The sequence below is a fragment of the Rhinolophus ferrumequinum genome, chromosome 5 (assembly GCF_004115265.2).
Source record: "Rhinolophus ferrumequinum isolate MPI-CBG mRhiFer1 chromosome 5, mRhiFer1_v1.p, whole genome shotgun sequence".
Classification (NCBI taxonomy): Eukaryota; Metazoa; Chordata; class Mammalia; order Chiroptera; family Rhinolophidae; genus Rhinolophus; species Rhinolophus ferrumequinum.
Window position 1 is genome coordinate 82,798,026 of NC_046288.1, and position 21,319 is coordinate 82,819,344.

Genomic DNA, 21,319 nt, shown 5'->3' on the forward strand with positions numbered 1-21,319 from the left:
GTCCCTTCTTCTTCTCATAAGGACGCTAATTCCATCGTGGGGATCCCACCTCCATGACTTCATCTAAATCTAGTTCTTTCCAAAAGGCCCTACCTCCAAATGCTATCATATTGGGGGTTAGGGCTTCAGCCTGTGAAACTGGGGGGGACACAGACATTCACTCCCCCCCATAATTCAGTATCAGTGTTGTGATTTTTAAATTCTACTGTATCCTTACAAGTTTTATCAGGGAAAAAAGTACAATTTTTAAAGAATCACTGTGGAGTAGATGAAGCAAAACCCTGCCTCAGAACATAAACCCCAAGTGTTCTCCTTAAGCTGTGAGCACAGCCAGCCTGCGGATGGAAGGAAGAGCTGGTGACAGACACACCTCCTCTGCACCCAGCATACAAAATGGGATAAACTGGGAGGCAGTCCCAGGCCTGCCGCCAGCACTCTGGCGACTTGGGGTAAGTCCCCTCACCTGCTGGCACGTCAGCCATGTGACAGAGCAACCTAGTTATGTTACTCTCACAGAGCCGCAGGCAGATTAACCATGAGGATGGCTGTTGGAATCTTTGTCCTGCTCTCAGGGACCATTAAAACTGTCTTCGCTGGGTCCTTGGGGCCAGGACCACCTTTATCCCTGATTTGTCCATTTGACCCCATTTGTCCATCTCCCTCCCCTGGCAGGCCCCCGCAGGAGCAATGACTTTTTGTGTTAAGATGGGGGTTAAAGGTCACTGCCAAGGCCACTGCTTGGGGCTGCACAGGGGATAACACAGGCTGCCAGTGCACAACTCCGGGCATGACACTCAGAGGCCTGGGACATCTCAGCCCATTGTCACTGCACGTCCCCAACAGTGCCTGGTAGCAGGCCCTGCACTGAGTTGGAGCTCAATAGATGCCTGACAGCTTGTTGAAGCTGATGCTTTTTGCATAATGAGGTCGGTGAAAGTTATTTCTATTTCAATAATCTATTAAAATAGTTCTATCCGGTGGTCAGACATAGGTACATCAACCTTTAAAATATCAGTTGTCATTTTAAGTGGTACATTAAAACAGTTTTCTGTTCCTCACTGGCAGATGATGAGGGATCTTTCTATAAAGCAAATACTGATCCCTTTTCCGTCAGTATGTGTACACACAGGGCTTTCTGGCAGAATAAGAATTGCATTGAGGTAACCCACCCCATTGTCCTACAGGTTCTTTCCCTCGATCCTCACAATTACCTCAAGAGAGAGGTGGACAGAGATAATAACAGACCAGACATTTGCTGAGGACTTGTATGTGCCTGCAAGCTCTACGTTAATTACTTCACTCAGCCCTTGGAGGTTGGCTATGCTATTATCTCCATTTTACAGATGAGGAAAACTGAGGATCATAAAGGGGAAGTGTCTAATACGGTGGAGTGGAGAGAAAGTTCAAACCCACATCATCCTACTTCCAGTGCTGTCCCCAGGAAGAGACCGAAGGCAGAGCGCCTCCTCTCCGGCCACAAGTGAAGGCGTTCCTTGTCGGGATGGAGCAGAGAGTTGGTCTCGTATTTATAACCCAACCAAGATGGCATTGACGGGTTTCGTTTGTTCTAACCGAACAACAAATTCAACATGTAAAGCAGGGACCCACACACGATTTTTACCTTTCCAGTGTTTTGAAAGACTGGATGATATCCTTTGCGTGCCCCCAAAGGAAATATACCTAGATGAAAATAAAGGCAGAAAAGAAAGATACATCAGCGGGAAACCATCATTATTTGCACATTTTAAAAATTATAAAAACTGAAGGAGAAGGTGTGGGGCATGTTGGGGACATCCGTGATCTCCCCCAGTAAGAACAGCATGTCGTTATCCTCATCTCAGGTGGCAGTGCCGTTCCCCGGTGGGGACCGAGTTCCGAGTAAGGCGGTGAGAATCAGAGCGAGGCCTCCTGCTATGGGACAGGATGTGGGGAGCGACAGCCTACCTGTCATCACCCCTGTTAACCTGTTTTTATCACCCACTCACAGTTACCACGCTAGTGGGCAGAAGCCAAATGGTGAACGCTTTAAGTGAAGTACAGAACTGACTCAGGCTGGTCAGGTCACTCGACTACATAAGCTGCCCAGTCCCCTGGCCACGTCACTGGGATACAGCGGAGGGGCTGGGCTCAGGGAGGTCTCTATCCACCTGTGGGAGAATCCGGGCTCGCTTGGCCGTGGGCAAATCGGGGAAATTTTCTTCATCTGTTTTCTGTGAAATGGGGATGATAACGGAACCTATCTTGGGTGTTGTGAGCAATTGAGTAAGATAATCCATGTCAGCTACTAGAACAATGCCCGGAGTGGGTACAATTTTAGCAAAGCTTCTCCACTGTCAACTTACTCATTTGTTGATATTGATTGAGCACTTCCTGTGTACCAGGCAATTTTTGAGCTCCTAAAACATTCCGGGCCTTATTTTAGACACGAATGCATATTGAGCACCTACTATGTGCCAAACATTGGTGGGCACTTTATAAATTTGTCCTTTTAATCTTCATTTTGTGGTTAAGTGCTATAAAAAGACAGCACAAAAGGAAGTACATTTACGTGTACTATTTCTTGCACGTTGTTTTACCTAAAATTTACTGTCCTGCTTCTTAAAACATCTGATCATTGAAAAAGCAGGTGGTAATGACTCCTGGTAAGATGACATGCAGCCCAACAACAGGAAATAATTAAATACATTTTATTTATCAATGAACTCTAAGTTAGACAGCTACTTAACTGATGCTTTTATAAAGACTGTATAGCAGCACAACAAAGTTTATGGTTTTAAGTAAAAAACTCGGAATAGAAAATTCTGCACCTCCTATGTAAAATTTGACAAGAACGTACACTTAAGCACAAGGAATAGAGGGAATACCTAAAAAAACAACAAATGTTCCTGTTAATGGGCTTATATGTACATTTTTATTCTCTTTTCCAATTTTTTTCAACAATGTTATACAATATTTTTTAATAAGTATATTTTTTTAAGATTTTATTGGGGGAAGGGGAACAGGACTTTATTGGGGAACAGTGTGTACTTCCAGGACTTTTTTTCCAAGTCAAGTTGTCCTTTCAGTCTTAGTTGTGGAGGGCGCAGCTCACCTCCAGGTCCAGTTGCCGTTGCTAGTTGCAGGGGGCACAGCCCACCATCCCTTGCAGGAGTCGAGAGGAATTGAACTGGCAACCTTGTGGTTGAGAGGACGCGCTCCAACCAACTGAGCCATCCGGGAGGCAGCTCAGCTCAAGGTGCCGTGTTCAATGTTAGTTGCAGGGGGCAGAGCCCACCATCCCTTGCGGGAGTCGAGGAATTGAACTGGCAACCTTGTGGTTGAGAGCCCACTGACCCATGTGGGAATCGAACCGGCATCCTTTGGAGTTAGGAGCACGGAGCTCTAACTGCCTGAGCCACCGGGCCAGCCCAATATTTTTAATTACTACACAATCCAGCAATTCCGCTTCTGGGTACATATCCAAATGAATTGAAAGCAGGTTCTCAAAAAGATATTTGCACGCCTATGTTCATAGCAGTGTTATTCACAGTAACCAAAAGTGGAAGCAACCCAAGTGTCCGTTAATGGATGATGAATGGATAAATACAATGTGGTCCATCCACACAATGGAATATTGCTCAGCCTTAAAAAGGAAGGACATTCTGACACCTGCTGCGGCATGGGTGAACCTTGAGGCCATGATGCTCAATGAAATAAGCCAGAGAAATATTGTATGAGTCCACTTCTATGAGGTCCCTAGAGCAGTCGGATTCACAGGGACAGGAAATGGAATGGCAGCTGCCAGGGGCAGGGGGTGTGGGGAATCAGGATTAGTGTTTAACGGAGACTGGATTTCATTTTTGTAAGATGAAAGAGTTCTGAAGATTGATTGCACAATCATGTGAATATACTTAACACTGCTTAACTGTACTTAAAAATGGCTAAGATGGCAAACTTTGTGTTATGTGTATTTCACCACAATTTAAAAATATAAACACTATATATATATACACACACACACACACACACACACACACACACACACACACATATACATATATATGTTTTTTTTTCTTTTAAATAATGGTTTTCATTCTCTAGTTATCTAATGCAGCAAAGGCACATAGTAAGTGTCCAATAGGTATGGAATGATTGATAAATTAATTCAGTGACTGATAAAAATGTCCTAAATTAGGAAGAGAGAGATCGCCAATCCACCAAATAACAGAGAGAAAACTTATATCTGTCCAGGTCATTCCTCTGCCTAAAGCCTTCAATGGCTCCCTACTGCCCTCAAGATAAAGCCCGAGCTCCTACGTGCCCTCACCTTGACCAAGCGCTCACTGCAAAGTTCTTTACCCACATCCGTACCTTTAATCCTCACAAGAACCCCATGAAGTAGGCACTTTGCAGATGAGATCCCCGAGACCCGGAGAGGGTAAGTCATTTCCCGAGGTCACACTGCTGGTGTGTGCCAAGCCAGGTAGTCTGGCCAGAGCGTGTGCTTCCACGCCCTACACTGAACCATGGCTCCAGTCTGTCCCATCGCCACAGCTCTCCTCCCCCACAGCCCCACACATTTTCTTCCCTGTCACGTGGAAAGGCCACACATCCCCAAGACGTCTTTGTTTAATGGTCTCTGACACACTACATCCCTCTTTCACTGACAACTCTGGGGCTCTTCCCTGGCAGAAAATACCCCTCACCCCAAAGCTGGCGAGAGGCAGCTGGTGTTTCTTGTCACTGGGTAAGTTTGGTCAAAGCATCGTGCCCTAATGTTGTCATCGCCCATTCTTTGGTAAATGTCTCCCCATGTGACTGACACCACCATAGCACACAGACTGCAGCTTTCACCCTGTATTCCCAGTACTGAGAACAGTGTTTGCCCAGTTTGGGAGGCAGGGGATGGAAGGAAGGAAGGAAGGAAGGAAGGAAGGAAGGAAGGAAGGAAGGAAGGAAGGAAGGAAAGAAGGAAGGAGCTAGCTCTTTCTGGTCTCACTAAGGCGTTTCACATCATCACTGGTATCACTTTAAGACCCTGTCACCATGGGATTTGACTCCCCTGGAATAAACAATCAGGTATCTCTTGTATTAGTTTGCTGGTGGCTCCATGAGACAGTATCATAGACTGGGTGGCTTAAAACAACAGAAGTTTATTTTCTCACAGTTCTAGCAGCCAGAAGTCTGAGATCAAGTTGTCAGCAGGTTCGTTGCTTCTGAAGCCGGTCTCCTTGGCTTATAAATGACCATCTTCCTCCAGCGTCCTCACATGGTCCCTCTGTGTTTCTGTGTCCTGATCTCCTCTTCTCATAAGGACATCAGTCCTATTGGATTAGCCCCCCTCCACCCCCCCACTGCCACGGCCTCATTCAGCCTTAATTATCTCTATAAAGACCCTCTCTCCATAGACCATCACATCCTGAGGTCCTGAAGGTTAGGATTGCAACACAGGAGTTTAGGAAACACACAATTCAGCCCATAACAACTCTCCAATGTGAGGTGACCCTTCCAAACGAGTCCCCCAGGCAGCGACTGACCCATTCCACCATGCTACCACAGAGCCAAATTGGAGTGAGCTCATCTGACATCCTCTCAGAGCTTCCCTTGTGGGGATGCGTTTGATGTCAAGAAACACCCTAAAGTTGCCGGGGGACACGATCTGGAGACCACTTAGGATGACGGATGGAGTCTGAAAATGGTGTCCTTGGCATGCTGGAGGTGGAGTTTTGGTCCTGAAGGACGTTCTTAAATTGGGAATCCAGAAATCCTTGGAGCAATGACAGTGTCACTAGATCAAGTTCATGGTCTTCCAGGGTGACTTGTGTGGAGAAAAATCATCATGTCTCAGCCATGACTTTGGGTGCATCACTTGCCCTCTCTGCTGTCTAGGCTCTTCCTTGGGAATGAGCATGACAATCCAACACCCGGCCCTGTGGAGTGGTTGGGAGCATCCCCCGAAGTGATGAATGAAAAGCACTTTGCATGCTCTGAAGTTCTACAGAAATGTTAATTTTCACTTTTGTTGTTAGAGTAACAGGGACCCCAGCTCTGATAGTCACTGCCAGGGGTTTCTGCTAAGGATGGAAGCTACACTGGAGGCCCATCTAAGATTCTTTTCAAACATGAGATTTTTCTGATTCTAAGCTATATATTTAAACTGTATACATGAAATCCTTACTTCTTAGCCACACCAAGTGGACCAACGCTGAGAAAGAGTTTCTCATACATTTCTAAAAGATTTTAATCCAGAAGTAAGCAAACAAACAAGTGTTTCGATGACCCAGAGGTGTGGCTGTAATGGCACAGGGTTTCTTTTGCGGGGGATGAAAATGTTCTAGAATGGATTGTGGCGATGTTTGCACAACTCTATGAATACACTACATCACTGACTTGTACACTTTAAATGGGAGAGTTGTATGTTATGCGAATTACATCTCAGTAAAACTTATGTTAAATCCCCTCCAGCCGTTTCTGGTGGATGTTGGCTTGGCAGAATTTCCTGACTCTTTGTCATTTCAAGTTCTGTCTCATAGGATTCCTACCAAGATGGCCAAGGGGACACAGAGTCCCATTTTACATGGAGGCAGCTGAAGGACAGAGCCTCAGAGATGGACTCAGGCTCACCTCATACTGTCCCCACATATCCCATTTTATACACCCTGGGATACACTTAACAGGAAGCAAAGCAACATAAATAAACGTCAAATGGTTTACCTGCAACAGAGTATGTACCGCATGTGTGACGGGGAACACTCCTTCAGCGGCTGATAAACATTCAGAAAATCCAATGAAGTACCCAATTTTGAGACATCCCAGGATGATGGTAATGACTGCAAACAATGTGATGCTGCCTAAATTGGGAGGGGGCGGGGGAGTAGAAACACACATATAAGTGTTAATATTCACTGATAGCACTTGAAAATAAATTATGTTAAATCCTCACGTACGTGGTCAAATGATTTTTGACAAGACAATTCCATGGAGAAAGGACAGTCATTTCAACAAACGAGGGTAGGGAAACTGGGTATCCACATGCAAAAGAATGAAGCTGGAACTTTACCTTATACCATATACAAAGATTAACTCAAAATGAATCAAAGACTTAAATATAAAACCTAAAACTATAAAACTTGTAGAAGAAAGTGTAGGGAAAATTCTTTACAATGTTGGATTGGCAATGATTTGTTGGATATGACACCAAAAGCATGGGGAACAAAGGTTAAAAAGATAAATGGCAGTACAACAAAATTAAAAACAACATGCCTCAGAGGACACTACCAAATATTTCCAAATCATGTATCTGATAAGGCATTAGAATCAGCAACAACAACAACAAAAAATACAACCCAATTAAAAACCAAGCAAAGGACTCAAATAGACATTTTTCCAAAGAAGATATACAAATGGCTAATTAACACATGAAAAGATGCTCAACATCACTAATTAGTGGAGAAATGTAAATGAAAACCACCTCACATGCATTAGGATGGCTGCTATGAGAGAGAGACAGAGAGAGAGAGAGAGAGAGAGAGAGAGAGAGAGAGAGAGAGAGAGAGAGAGAGGAGAGAGAGAGGGAAATGGATAGAAGAGAGAAAATAACAAATGTTGGCAAGGATGTGGAAAAACTGGGACTCTAGTGCACTTTTATGTGAATGTAAAATGGTGCAGCCACTGTGGAAAATAGTATGGCAGTTTCTCGAAAAAAATAAAATAAAAATAGTATTTCTGGGGGATCCAGCAATCCCACTTCTGGTATATATCCAAAAGGATTGAAAGCAAGGACACAAAGGAATATTTGTACACCCATGTTCATGCCAGCATTATTCACAGTAGCCAAATGTGGAAGCAACCCAAGTGTCCACCAGCAGATGAATGGATAACACAGTGCGGTCCATCCGTACAGTAGGTCCACCCTTAGGAAGGAAGGAAATCCTGACACTTGCTACAACATGGATGAAGCTTGAGGACATTATGCCAAGTGAAATAAGCCAGTCACAAAAGACAAATACGTATGATTCCACTTTTACGACGTTCTTTAGAATACTTAAATTCGTAGAGTCAGAAAGTAGAATGGCTAAGCGAAATAAGTCAGACAGAAAAGGCAGAGAACCATATGACTTCACTGATATGTGGTATATAAACCAAAAACAACAAAAGAACAAGACAAACAAATGAGAAACAAAAACTCATAGACACAGACAATAGTTTAGTGGTTACCAGAGGGTAAGGGGGGTGGGGGGTGGGAGATGAGGGTAAGGGGGATCAAATATATGGTGATGGAAGGAGAACTGACTCTGGGTGGTGAACACACAATGGGATTTATAGATGATGTGATACAGAATTGTACACCTGAAATCTATGTAACTTTACTAACAATTGTCACCCCAATAAACTTTAATTAAAAAACAAAAGAAAAGAAAGTAGAATGGTGGTTGGGGCTGGCGTGAGGGGGTTAAAGCAGTTGTTTAATGGGTACAGGGTTTTAGTTTTGCAAGAGGTTGTGGAGACTAATTGCGCAGTGTGAACGTACTTAGCACAATTGGACGGTACACTTAAAAATGATTCAGTGGGCAAATGTTGTGTTATGTATCTATTACTGAAATTAAAAAAATATATATATATGTATATATATATATGTGTATATATATATATATATATATGTATATAATATAATATAGTAAGTTCTACTATTGGCCAGATAAGCTGAAACTAGAAGACAGTATTGTGTCCTGTTTTTCATTGTACCCACCCCAAGGTCTGACAAATGATATATTGTCAACAAAGGTTGGTGGAATCAACAGAAGGCTTCTAGAAGCTTTTCCAAAGAAATGGTCCATCTAAGAGTGTCGGTGTTCTGCTCGAAAATCTCAGTTCTCTAATCCTAAAATCCGATTCTCTAAAGAATAAAGGTGAGGGGTATACAGGTATACAGGAACTCACTGTACTATCCTTGCATCTCTTCTGTAAATCTGAAGCTTTTCTAAATAAGAAATTATCTTTTAAAAATGATGGTTTATAGCAATGTCATGGAGAAGGCCTATGCTACAGGATGTGAACAGAGGAGATTTTTTTTGATGGTTACTCAGCATACCTTAACAGAAAAATTAAAACAAACAAAAAATATGCATATGTGAAAAAGACTGGAAAGGAATATACAAAATACATTAAAAAGAAACCTGTGGCAAATGAAGAAATTAGCAAGAAAAACCCAGTAATCATGGGGACTTGATCAACGTCAAAGTTCTTAATCCCTCCTGTGGGACAACGCTGACCGCTATTCACACGTTCTCTCCCACGATCGATCGGAAGGAAACTGGATCGTGTGTGACATGCATTGTGGCGTGAGAGAGCGCACTGGCCTTCACGGTGAGCTATAACGTTACAGCCCAGCCTGGGAGGCCTCCCGCGCGAGGTAATGCAATCGCCTGGCTCCTGTCCATTGCCCAAAGCCTTATAGAAACAACTCTAAGTCACATTTTTTTTCTTTTAATCCTGGAAAAACCCCGGTGAAACCAGAAACTTCGTAAGAGCGGAGATTCAATCCCAGTGCTTTGAAATAGTTGCACAAATGCATGGTTTGCTTTGATTATAAACATAAAGAGCAAGACGAGGAGAGGCAGGTGGTTGGGGTGGCAGGAGCGCAGGCTGGAACTATGGGGACCTGCGCATGTGTCCTGGCTGTGCCACTGACGAAAAAGGTGAGTTCGACCCAGTCGCTTCTCTACTCCCAGCCTCAGTTTTTCTATCTATAAAATGAGATTGCTCCACAGCCGCTTCTCAAACTTGATCAGAATCACACAGAGGGCTTGTTAAAACAGCCCACCCCCAGAGTTTCTGATTCCCGAGGTCTGGGGTGGAGCCCCAAAATTTGCATCTCTATTAAGTTCCCAGGTGGGCCTGATGCCCTTCTGTTGGCCTGGGTCCCACCTTGAGAACCACTGGTTTACATCTCTGTCACTGGCATTTCAAGAGTTGTGGTAAATACATCATGTACCTTCTCACCCTCTTGAAGTCCTTCATCTATCCACCATCCATGGATTCACTCATCTGTATATTTGTACAACAAATATTTTGGGGACTCCTATTATGCATGAAGCGTTTTGCCCGGTAAACAAACAAGATTGCTGGAGAAACAAATATCCACAGGTATAATATTGCGTAAATTGGGGTGTGCACAAACTATAGATGGATGAGCTGGCCCCAGACTTTTCATCTGTGGCCTGGGAAACCAGAAGCCAATGGAGGAGTAGCTAGAGTCCACGGCAAGGGATGACCTGCGACTCAGGAACCCTATTCCCAGCCAAGATGCCGCTCGCTTGTCAGGGCCAAAGACAGAAAGATATTTGAAGATGTAAAAACTATAGTTTGTTCAACAACTATTTATAGAGCACCAGCTGTGGTCCAGGCATTGTAACAGCATTGGGATGTAAAAAAATCAATAAAAGACAGTATCTGCCCTCGGTGATTTAACATTCTGGCGGAGAGGACAGAAAATAAACAAATAAATTAACGTAGAAGAAATGTCAGGAATCGCATGAAGAAAAGTAAAGCAGGGGAGAGGATTGAGGTTGATGGTGGATGGTCAGAAAGGGACTGTCTGAGAAGGTGACAGGTGGACAGAGAACAGAGGATGGGGGAAGAAACATCACCCACGTAACTCGTCTGATAAAAGACTTTAACCCAACAACCAGTCCTCATAATTAGGATGATGAAGAAAAGAGGGAACAATAGTGTGCAAAAAACTTGGCAAAAGATTGGAGATATAGATGGAGGTATAATGGAAGGAAGGAGAAAAGGAAGGAAGTGGGAAGGGATGGACAGATGGGTGACTAGTCTGATAGATAGATAAATAAGAGTAATAGAAGGAAAAAAACAAAAACAAAATAAGAGATGTTAAATCCAAATGGATGAAGATAAACTGTCTGGAAATGTGTAATGAAATGCTCCAGAAAGATGTATCACACAAAATAACGTTGGAGTCAGGCTGGGTGGGAAGCAGAGATGAAAAACCTTTCAAAGGTCTCCTGGTAAAGACACGGGTACTAGAGGACAAGAAGAGCAAAAAGAGGAACGTGAACATATTCTAAATGTCTCATCTCTTTGGAATAGACAGGAAGTGAGAGAATCTTGGAGTAGGAAGCCATGGGTCTTACACGCTTTGTCTGGGACCCGTCCTCTCTGCCGTGGGGCTCTGCTGCCCCTCATTGCCTGTGCCATCCTTCTGTGCAGGGCCATGCCTGATCATCCTGCCATCCCCAGAGCCCAGCCAGTGCCTGATACAGGCAGGCAGTTAAATCAAATCAGACCAAGGGCTCTGCCCAGCCACCACCAAAGTTGAGCCTGGCTCCCTTCTCTGTTGCTGTCTGCAAGTTCCAAAGATCCTTCTGCTCGATGGAGATGACGGAAGCAAAATGGAAATGAGGGATTTTTGCCTTCTCTGTCACCTGTTAATATCATGCCATCTGCCCCGAAGCAAGGAGCTTATGCCTCTTCTCTTTCTCACTCTGTTCGAATATTGCCAGCAATAGGGGCGCTCAATCCTCCCCCACAAGTCCTTTCAGCTTCCTGGTCTGGTAAATAGGGGTGATAACACTCGCCTCAGGAAACTGCTGTGCTGTTGAAAACCGTACACTAAGTGAAAGAAGCGAGTCACAAAAATGACAATTCTATGATTCCATTTACAGGAAATGTCCAGACTAGACAACTCTAGAGACCAACAGTAGATTAGCGGTTGCCCAGGGCGAGGGGGAGTAAGAGGGACAGGGGGTGATAGCTAAAGAGTGCAGGGTTTCCTTTTGAGGTGATAAAACATGTTCTAAAATTGATTGGTGTGATGGTTGCACATATTTGTGAATACACTAAAAGCCATTGATTGTGCACTTTAAATGAGTACACGGACTAGGTGGCAATGAAGCTATTTTTTAAAAGAATTGCTGGGGTACACTGACGTGGGCTTGCTACGCCCAAGCAGGGACAGAAGCCCAAGGAAACAGGAGTATCTGGGAGAGGCTGGGTCTGCAGAAGAGTGAGGCTGTCCAATGAAATGTGCATGCACTCTGAGGAGGGAGAACAAAGCGGAGCCCAGGCCAGTGTTCCTGAACTGGCTGCATCTGCTCGGAAAGTCAGCAGGGTGTGCGGGAATCCCACAGGGACCCACCCTGACTGCTCTTTCCTCTGTGGCACCAGACTGCATGATTGCACACCCAGTTTTGCAATCCCATCCATCACCCGTGTAGTTTGCTGTGAGTCCTGGCTGCACTGCCAGACGGCAGGCTCCCTGGCACATCTTTGAGCCTTTGTCCCTCTCCTCCCCACCCTCTGTCTCGGTCACCATGCCCCGTGGCTCCCTGCCCCTCTTCACACCCATGTCTTTCAGCAGCCTTCACTGTCTCACGCAGGGGGCAGCCTGTTTCCAAAACCCATCATTGTGTCCCCGACCTTTGTCTCTACAGCTCGTCCAGCCACCACCCTGGGCTATCTTACATGAGCAGTGCACGTCTGCCCCGTGTCTCTCAGGGGACAATGGGCACAGTGCCCTCAGCAGCCCATTCCCGGGGTCGCGGGGGGAAGGGAGGCTGGACAGAGACGCAATGTGTCCTATACGCGGGCGTGCCTCACTTTAAGAAAAAAGCATTATGTTAAAAAGTTGATCTCATAAAAGGAGTAAATGTGGGGGTGATTATTCACACACAGAGAGAAAAAGAATCACTATGACAAATAACTAGGCCAAGGCTTCTAATGAGCCGGCGGTCGGAATGCACCGAATAAATGTAGCTATTATTCTTATTGTCGTCATTCCCATAATTTTGTGTTAATAATACTTCTCTGGACTTGAGACAGGACAGAAACAAGAAAAAACAAATGACCTTTACCACTGCAGTCTTTCAAGAGACTGGAAACAGAAGAGAAATAGGACCTTGGTCATTAACAAGATGAAACAGCTCTTTGCTGGATTTTCTTGTCGCTGCACATGCTGGGCTGGCACGAGACATCCAGGCTGCTCTCATTTCTTCCAGAAGACATCAATCTCTTAGCAAATAGAGGAGCTGGATTAACAATCCGTCATTTCTACCGAATATTTCTAAGTAGGTCAATATTTTTTGTTCCAAAGGAGGTAAGGAAAGAGTGAAAATGGGGAAAATATCGAGTCATTTTAATCAAGCTGCTAAATTATTAGCATTAGGAAGGTTGAGGCATGAGGAAACAATTCTTTTTCTTGTCTTAACTAGCCTGAGAACCTAAACTTTTGAACTTCCTAGTCCTGCATCACTACTTAGGTACACACCAATTTGTTGTGTGTCAATGCCAAGACATACCACACACCTGTAGCCTGCCCTCTGACTACCCCCTAAAGGACTGAGGACGTGACTAGCCCTTCTGGTGCCCATCCTCCAGGCCTCCTGGGATCCATCATCCAGACCACCTGACATCTGACTGATAACCATCCTGGAGCAATCCAGGGGCTAAAAATGCAGGGCTGATAATTCTTAAGAACGTACTTTTTACTATAAAAACTCCTAACTTTTCTTTCTTCTTTGGAACTCTTCTGGGGTTTTACCTAGCTGTGTTCCAAGTCTGCAAACTCTAAGACCCTTGCATAAATCTTTATCATTTACTTCTAGCCAAAGCCTCCTGACTTTTTGTGCTCAGTCAACAGAAATCTTCACTTTCGCACACCCAGTAGGTGGATGTGGGGACAGAGCCCCCAAAAGCAGTTTCCAGGCTCTCGGCCTCACATAGAAAGGTGCTGGCTCAGGTAGTAAATGGCCATCGACTGTGATCAAATGCAGCTGTAGCTAGTTGGCCGTCAGCTGTAACCAGTGAGCCATTGGCCATGAATATAACTGCCGTGGCTAGGCTAGCAGAAAAAGGGGGGAGCTAGCAAGAAGATGGTGGCTGAGTCTGCAAGCAGCACAGTGAGGGTTGAGAATTGTGTTGTTCCTGGTTCCTGTGTCTCAACCCAGCCGCCAGTGACAGTATAGTGGTATGACTCCCCTACCTATGGCTCCGTGGGTGTTCCTTTTTGGCCTCACCATGTCCTGCGTTCTTATGTGGGGAGTGGGAGCAGAGACCCCACAGACCCCACGGGACGCCCGCACGACACTTGGTGTAGTCGGCAGGATCCCCTGCACTACACATGGCGCAGCGAGCAGAGTACGGTGTCAGCCAAAGCTCCCCGAAGGGCAGTGGAGCAGTTTGTGCCTATGAACACTCAGTCTCAGGAAGACCAGGAGGAGCAGCTGCCTGAGAGCTGGACCCCGTAGAGAGGTGGGAAGATGTGGACGGTTCCCCAACCAGCATAGGCTGGAGAAAGCGAAGGTCATTGCGGCCCTGTGGGCTGGGAAGTGCTTGCTGAGACAGCCTGGATGCAGGACTTGTAGTCCCAGGAGGAAACACTTGCTGAGTCCTCCGTGGGAGCTGAGGGTGAGGTCAAGGTCATCCTTCACCCCCAGGACAGCCCTGGCGAATGACTATGGACTATGGGGAATTGCCTTCCATCCCTAATTTAATGGACCGCTTGACTGTTTGGGAACATCCCACCATGTAGTGGAACTGGCGGATGTTTGCTTTTGTGTCTTGACCGGCCACCATTGAGAATATTAAGCACCTTGACTGTGAGTCGCCATTGTTCCAGCACGGTACCCTGAGAGGCCCAGAGAGAGTGGCAGTGCCCTGAGAACCCTGGCTGTGTCCAGGAAGTCTGGCTGTGCCCAGAGAGAGTGGCAGTGCCCTGAGAGCCCTGGCTGTGTCCAGGAAGTCTGGCTGTGCCCAGAGAGAGTGGCAGTGCCCTGAGAACCCTGGCTGTGTCCAGGAAGTCTGGCTGTGCCCAGAGAGAGTGGCAGTGCCCTGAGAGGCCCTCGTGTGCCCGGGTAGACTAGTGGTACCCTAAGAAGCCCAGGAAGTCTGGCTGTGCCCAGAAGTACTGGTGGTGCCCTGAGAAACCCTGGCTGTGCCCAGGGAGACTAGTGGTACCCTAAGAAGTCCAGGAAGTCTGGCTGTGCCCAGAAGTACTGGTGGTGCCCTAAGAAACCCTGGCTGTGACCAGAGAGCTTGGCTGTGTCCAGGAAATAGCATTCACCTCCAGGCTCCTCGCACAGGGCCCCTCGCGGAAGACGCTTGTCGCGTAGATTGTGAGGCGAGACCCTGTAGGGGTGGAGTGTGGGGACAGAGCCCCCAAAAGCAGTTTCCAGGCTCTCGGCCTCACATAGAAAGGTGCTGGATCAGGTAGTAAATGGCCATCGACTGTGATCAAATGGCCAGCAGCTGTGGCTAGTTGGCCGTCAGCTGTAACCAGTGAGCCATTGGCCATGAATATAACTGCCGTGGCTAGGCTAGCAGAAAAAGGGGGGAGCTAGCAAGAAGATGGTGGCTGAGTCTGCAAGCAGCACAGTGAGGGTTGAGAATTGTGTTGTTCCTGGTTCCTGTGTCTCAACCCAGCCGCCAGTGACAGTACAGTGGTGTGACTCCCCTACCTATGGCTCCGTGGGTGTTCCTTTTTGGCCTCACCATGTCCTGCGTTCTTATGTGGGGAGTGGGAGCAGAGACCCCACGGGACGCCCGCACGACAGTGGAACACAATGGTTCCTGCTCAGAGAAAAGCCTCCTGAACCATACCAAAACCCAGAAACTTCCTCTGGAAAATCTCAATGCCCAGAATTCCACAGGTTGGCTCTTTCCAAAGCCCCAGACTTCTAAGATTATCACAGAAGCCAGGGAAGAGCTAAGTCAAACCTGTCTTTCCAGCTATGACTCCAGGGAAAACCTCAGGTCCTGCTGGGGCTTCAGGTACTTCCCTTGGCACCGTTCCCTCCCAACATTCTTTTGGGATCCTTTGCCTCTTGGTTCTCTGATGAGCCATAACTCATTTACAGGGATGGACAGTGCTTTGCAAGCAGTGTTTACTCAAAAGCTCCTCCCTGAGAGGCAGTCGGGATTCTTATTTTACTGATGATGAAATCGGGATTCAGAAAGGTGAGGGTGAAAGAGCTGAGACATCAAGCCAAGACTCCACCGCCAGCACCATTTCCATTGTCCACATGCCTCATTTGAATGGTTATGTTATTATGGAGCAGTGTGCTGAGAGTCTAAACAGCCACCATTTATTAAACATCTACTATATGTTCTCTGTATATCGCCTCATGTATTCTTATCACCACTTGGTGTCCAGCAGACATCTCAATGTAACATGTCCACAAGAGAAACCTTGATTCTGCATCCCCACTTCTGCTCCTCCTCATCTTCCCAGTCTGCAGAAATGACACCACCATGCACCCACTTGCCCAGGCCCCAGTGCTTGGAGTCTTCCCAGTGCTTGGAGAGAGAGAGAGAGAGAGAGAGAGAGAGAGAGAGAGAGAGGAGGGAGAGAGTGAGGAAAAACAGGGGGAAGAGGGAGAAAGGAAGAAAGGGAGCAAGGAGAGAAGAAGAGAGAAAAAATAGGAATGGAGGGAGAGGGGGAGAAGGGAAAGAGAAAAAGAAAGGACAAAAGAGGGAAGCTGTGAATGGGAAAAGGTGAAGGAGAAAGGAAGGAATGGATGAAGGGGGAGGAAGAAGGGAAGGAGGAAAGGAAGAAGAAAGAACAGCAGGATAGAGGAGAAAGGAATTGAGGGAGGAATAAAGAAGCGGTACTTCCACTATAGGAAACATAGGTCAAAAGCCTGTTTGTCATATTTTTTAGCCTGTATCAATAAATATGCTCAAAAGAACATTTCATTCCCATTTGTTTGATATGCCACTAGATCACTGCCATTCACAGTCACAAAAACAGGGACCCCCCTAACACAACCATTTTCAGAACAGGAATTTGGCTCATCCTGGAGTTGTGTCCAGTCTTTCCAAAGGCAAAATGAACTAGACAAAGTCCCTGAGCCTAAGAAACCTAAAATCTCATTGGATGACAAGGCTCCCATCCAACTAGTTATGATACAAGGCAGAAATTGACAAGGACCAAAAGCGCTCTACGCAGAGAGCCATGGCAACCCCTGGGAATGAACAGTAATTGCTGCCAGGTGAGTGAAGGTGGCGTTGGGGACAGATATTTTAAGGGAATGTGGGTGGGGAGGAGAACAAATGTGTACTGGGCGCCCAGCCCGTACCCAGCAGTCACTGGTCCTACCAAGTATGTGATTCCCGTTCTGCACATGCTGAAACTGAGGGGTGTGGGGGGTGGCAGATTAAGGAGTTTTCTCAAGGCCATGCCAGGAACGTGAAAGCCACACTCTGAGATTTACGCTCAGGTCTAACCTGAGAATTCAACTGGTTGTGTAACGTGTCTGTACCTGGCCTCTCCCGTGAAGGTTTCTCAGATGTGGCCTTCACGGTCAGACTCCCAACCGTCTCCTGCCTTTGACTTGCGTCAGATCTATCTCCGTTTCAAATGTGGAAGCTCCTTGAAGAGGTGAGGGTTCCTATCTTGACAATGTTTCAATCAGAATGTTGTGCGTACCTAACAAGTACTTCTACCCCCCACTTCGGGAACACTTACCTGCTCATTCGTTACTTCATTCATCCCAACTGCATTTTCTCAGCACCTACCCTAGGCCAGGCCCTTGGGTGGCTCTAGGACTAAGAGATGAGCGTCACAGAGCTCCCCCAGGGCGATAGAGGGGACAGACATGTCAACAAGAAAAGTGTCTCTCCAAGAGTGGATAGTGAGGGGTGGAGGAGTGTGGTCAGAAGCTCAAAGGTGGAGGGTAGGTCAGAAAACCATCACTGGGAGGGTGGGAGAGCTGGGTCATGTCTTGGAAAGCAGGGCAGGTGAGAAGCATTCCAGGAGGAGGGAACAGAATATGCAAAGTTATAGGAATGTGAAATATTGTTATGGGAACTAAAAGCGGTTGAGACTAGAGTGCACACTGAGGGGATGAAACTGAAAAGGCCATCTGAGGCTGGATCTTAGAAGGCCTTGAATGCGGGGTTGGGGGGGGATAGGGAGTGTGTGGCCCCCCAACAGGGGGTCAGTGAAACACTGGCAGGGCTTTGAGCCAAGGCAAGACTTAGACGGGTTTGTGTAACTGTAGCTCTAACAATGGAATGTAAGGCAAGAGCCTGAAGGTAGAGAGAGGAGACTCCTGCGATAATTCAGGCTGACCGAGGAAAGAGAAAGAACGAAGGGCAGGAGGGAAACGTCACAAAGATGTACAGGAAGATGGAGACAAAAAAGACTACAGGGAAGAAGTTAGAAGAGGACAAGGGCACGGAGCTGCCGCAGGGGATGCAGGTAGCGGGCGAGCACGGCTGGGCTCGCGGCGCACTCGCCCGCCCGCCGCCGCCGCGGGGCCCGTGGGAGACTCACCGCGGAGCCAGCGCGCGCCGGCGTGCGTGTCCTTCAGGCGGATGAGGCGGCGGTGCGCGGCGCTGCGGCCCACGTACCACAGCATCCAGAGCAGCTGCAGCAGCATGAGCGCCGTGAGGAAGCAGAGCAGGTCGCTCTTGCCCACGCCCGAGGCGTGCACGGCCCAGGCCAGCAGGAGCAGCAGCCCCGCCACGAACACGTTCAGCCCGTACTGGCTGCTCAGCGCCTCCGCCAGCTTCTGCGGGACACTGGCGCGGACGGAGCCCCGCCAAGGCGCGGGGGGCTCCGGGGACCCGGGGGTCGGCGGGCAGGCCGTGGGCTCAGATGACCCTGTGTCCAGGGCGCTCAGAGCCGCCCGTGGGGAGACAGGCGCCCGCTGGCCTTCGGGCATCATGGAGTGCCCCGCACCAAGGCTAGTGCCCCCGGGGGTGGCTTCGTCCTGGGCCCCAGCTGCTGCCCCTGCCTGTGCCCTTGCCCGGACACTCTCTGCCAGTCAGCCTGCCCCGCCTGGTCACCCTCCGATGCCTGCTCTCCCGGCTTCTGCTCCTCTGCGCTCGGTCGGGGTTCCCACCCCGTGCTCTCACCACCGGCCCCGACCTGGCTGACCCGGGCTGACCCCGGCTTCTCTGAGTTCGCTATGCTCACGGCCCACTTCCCTTCACTCCACAATGCCGGGGGACTGCCCTCCCGCCCTCTCCGCGACCCACGCGGGCCGCTCCCCGCCCCTGACGCCTGGGATCTGAGCCAGCTCTGCCCCGACGCCCTCACGCGCTCCCGCTCCCATCCCGGGGCGCCCGAACCCCTCCCACTGTCCTCAGCCCCGTCTTCTGCCCCCCGCCGACGCCCGCTCGTCCTCCCGCTCCCGTCCCGGGGCGCCGGCCCGAGAGCCCCGGAAACCCTGGCTGGCGACAGGTGCCTCCGCCGGCTCCTGGTGTGGGCGTGGGGGACCCGGCGTTGCCCTGAGCCCGCCTGGGGGACGGGGCGCTGGGGGCGTGGCTGCGGCCTGGCCCGACGCCCCGGCCTCTGGCTGGCGCTGAGCGCGAGCATCGCGGACCGCAGAGGACCAGGTGAGCCTGAAAGTGTCTATATGCATTGAGTCTGTCTGTCTGTCCTCGTCTCTGTATTTTTGCGATTTGTTTTCTCTCTGCGGGTCTCTATGTCTGGCCAGCTGTCTTTGGGCCTCATAGCTTGTCCCTAGATCTCTGAGCGTCTGTTTGTCCATCTGGTGTACCTGTGTGTCTTCTGGGAGACGCCCAGATGCTAAGACAGGAGCCACTTTCCAAGGAAAGAGATCATCTCTCTCCCTCCTCCAGGGGAATGGGGAGGTGCTTCTGGACCGATGGGAGCTGGGGTGGGAGTACCAGGGTCCTCCCTGGGAAGGCTGGCGCCCAAGCGCCTCCCTCAGACCCCCAGCCCACCAGAAGCTAACCTTGACTGCTAACCTCGCTCAGGTGGGGCTAAGAGGAGGTCGGCGGGTGAGGCTGAGAGCAGGGCTTGAGCAGGGAGCTGGGATGGAGCTGCTGGGGAAGGAGCCTCGCAGAGGGCGGGCAGGCCCAAGCCACCTGTTCAGTCACGTCTGGCTCAGCACACAGGAGACACTCTCCCTGTGTCCTTTCGCTCTGCTGTAGCTGTCCTAAAAGTCTTAATTTTTGAACAGGGGACCCACAGTTTCGTTTTGCAGTGGATCCAGCAAATTACACAGAGGCTTCTGGCTGTGGGGGGTGGGGAGGAGTGTTGGGCCAGGAAGGTGCCCACCTGGAGACCTTGCCTTGCCTTCATTCAGTTTTTTCAATTCATTCATTCATGTGGTCAACATTTATTTACTTCACTCTGAATCGTTTGCCAGGCTCTGTTTTAGGCACTGGGGATTTGGCTATGAATCAGTAGGCAAGTATTTACTGAAACCTCACTGGGAAGCTGGAGAGCATCAATGTGACACTCAGCCCTGCCTTCCAGGAGCTCATGGCCCAGTAGGGGAGACAGAGCAAGTAGCCCTAGGGGGCAAGGCTGCCTGGAGGGCAGGCGTGGGTCTGAGTCTGCCAGGAAGGGCAAGCGGTTCCAGAGGAGGCAGCACCTGCACCGTCTTTATATCTAGGAGTAGGAGCTGGCCAGGTGACATGGGGCAGGGCAGGGGAAGGCATTCCAGAGATGGGATGCCGCACATGCCCAGAAATGAGTATGGAAAGGCAGGTGGTGACCAGGGAACATGGCCATCAGGTGGGGGTCCCCAGAGCCAAGCCAGGTGGGTGCTCGGTAAATAAACCAAGGAAGTAACGAGTGCACAGTTGGGTGGATGCTGCATGAATGAGCAAGGAGGCCTCAGTCTCCACTTCAGATCAGTGAGGGTGTGGGACTCGGTGAAGTGTCTTCCCACTGCGCTCTATCCCCTTAGCTTGCTCTGCGTTCCTTCTTAGCACACCTGTTTCCTGGAATGTGCATACCTCTGTGGCCTGGCTCTCCCATGGTGAGGAAAGCTCTGTGAGAAGGAGATGCCTGTCCTGTGCACTGCTGTGTGGTCCAGGATGTGGAAGAGTGGTGCCCAGCACTTAGTAGGGACTCAATAAATATGTGTTGAATTGTGTCCCGCCAAAAGGATGTTGAAGTCCTACCCCCCAGTACCAGTGCATGTGACCTGATTTGGAAATAAGGTCTTTGCAAATGATCCAGTTGAGGTCACCAGGGTGGGCTCTAATCCAATATGACTGTGTCCTTATAAAAAGGGGACATTGGCAGACAGGCACAGATAGAGGAACGATGATGTGAAGACACAGAAAGAATGCCACCTATGAGACTACCAGAAACTAGGAGCAAGGCCTGAGACACTCTCCCTCACAGCCCTCAGAAGGAACCAACCCTGCCGACACCTTGATCTTGAACGTTTAGTCTCGAAAGTTGTGAGACCTTACATTTCTGTTGTTTCAGCCATCCAGTTTGTGGTCTTTGCATCCCCAGGAAACTCAGACACCTTACTTCCTCATTCTGTGGACTTGTCCACCTCTCCATCCCTCTGTTTCCCACATGTCATAATCTATTTTTAACTGTTGCTCC

At 48.5% G+C, this 21,319-nt stretch overlaps 1 protein-coding gene across 1 annotated transcript in view; it reads right to left on the reverse strand.

Annotated features, from left to right (window-relative positions):
• OTOP1 (otopetrin 1) overlaps positions 1-18,776 on the reverse strand; it is a 34,051-nt gene extending 15,275 nt beyond the window's left edge. The window contains exons 1-3 of the mRNA XM_033106412.1: positions 18,272-18,776; positions 6,694-6,830; positions 1,622-1,680 (exon numbers count right to left, since the gene is read on the reverse strand). Of these exons, the coding sequence (XP_032962303.1) occupies positions 1,622-1,680; positions 6,694-6,830; positions 18,272-18,665 (590 nt within the window). The 5' untranslated portion in view covers positions 18,666-18,776. The remainder of the gene's footprint in view (positions 1-1,621; positions 1,681-6,693; positions 6,831-18,271) is intronic.
• Between the last annotated feature and the right edge of the window lie 2,543 nt (positions 18,777-21,319).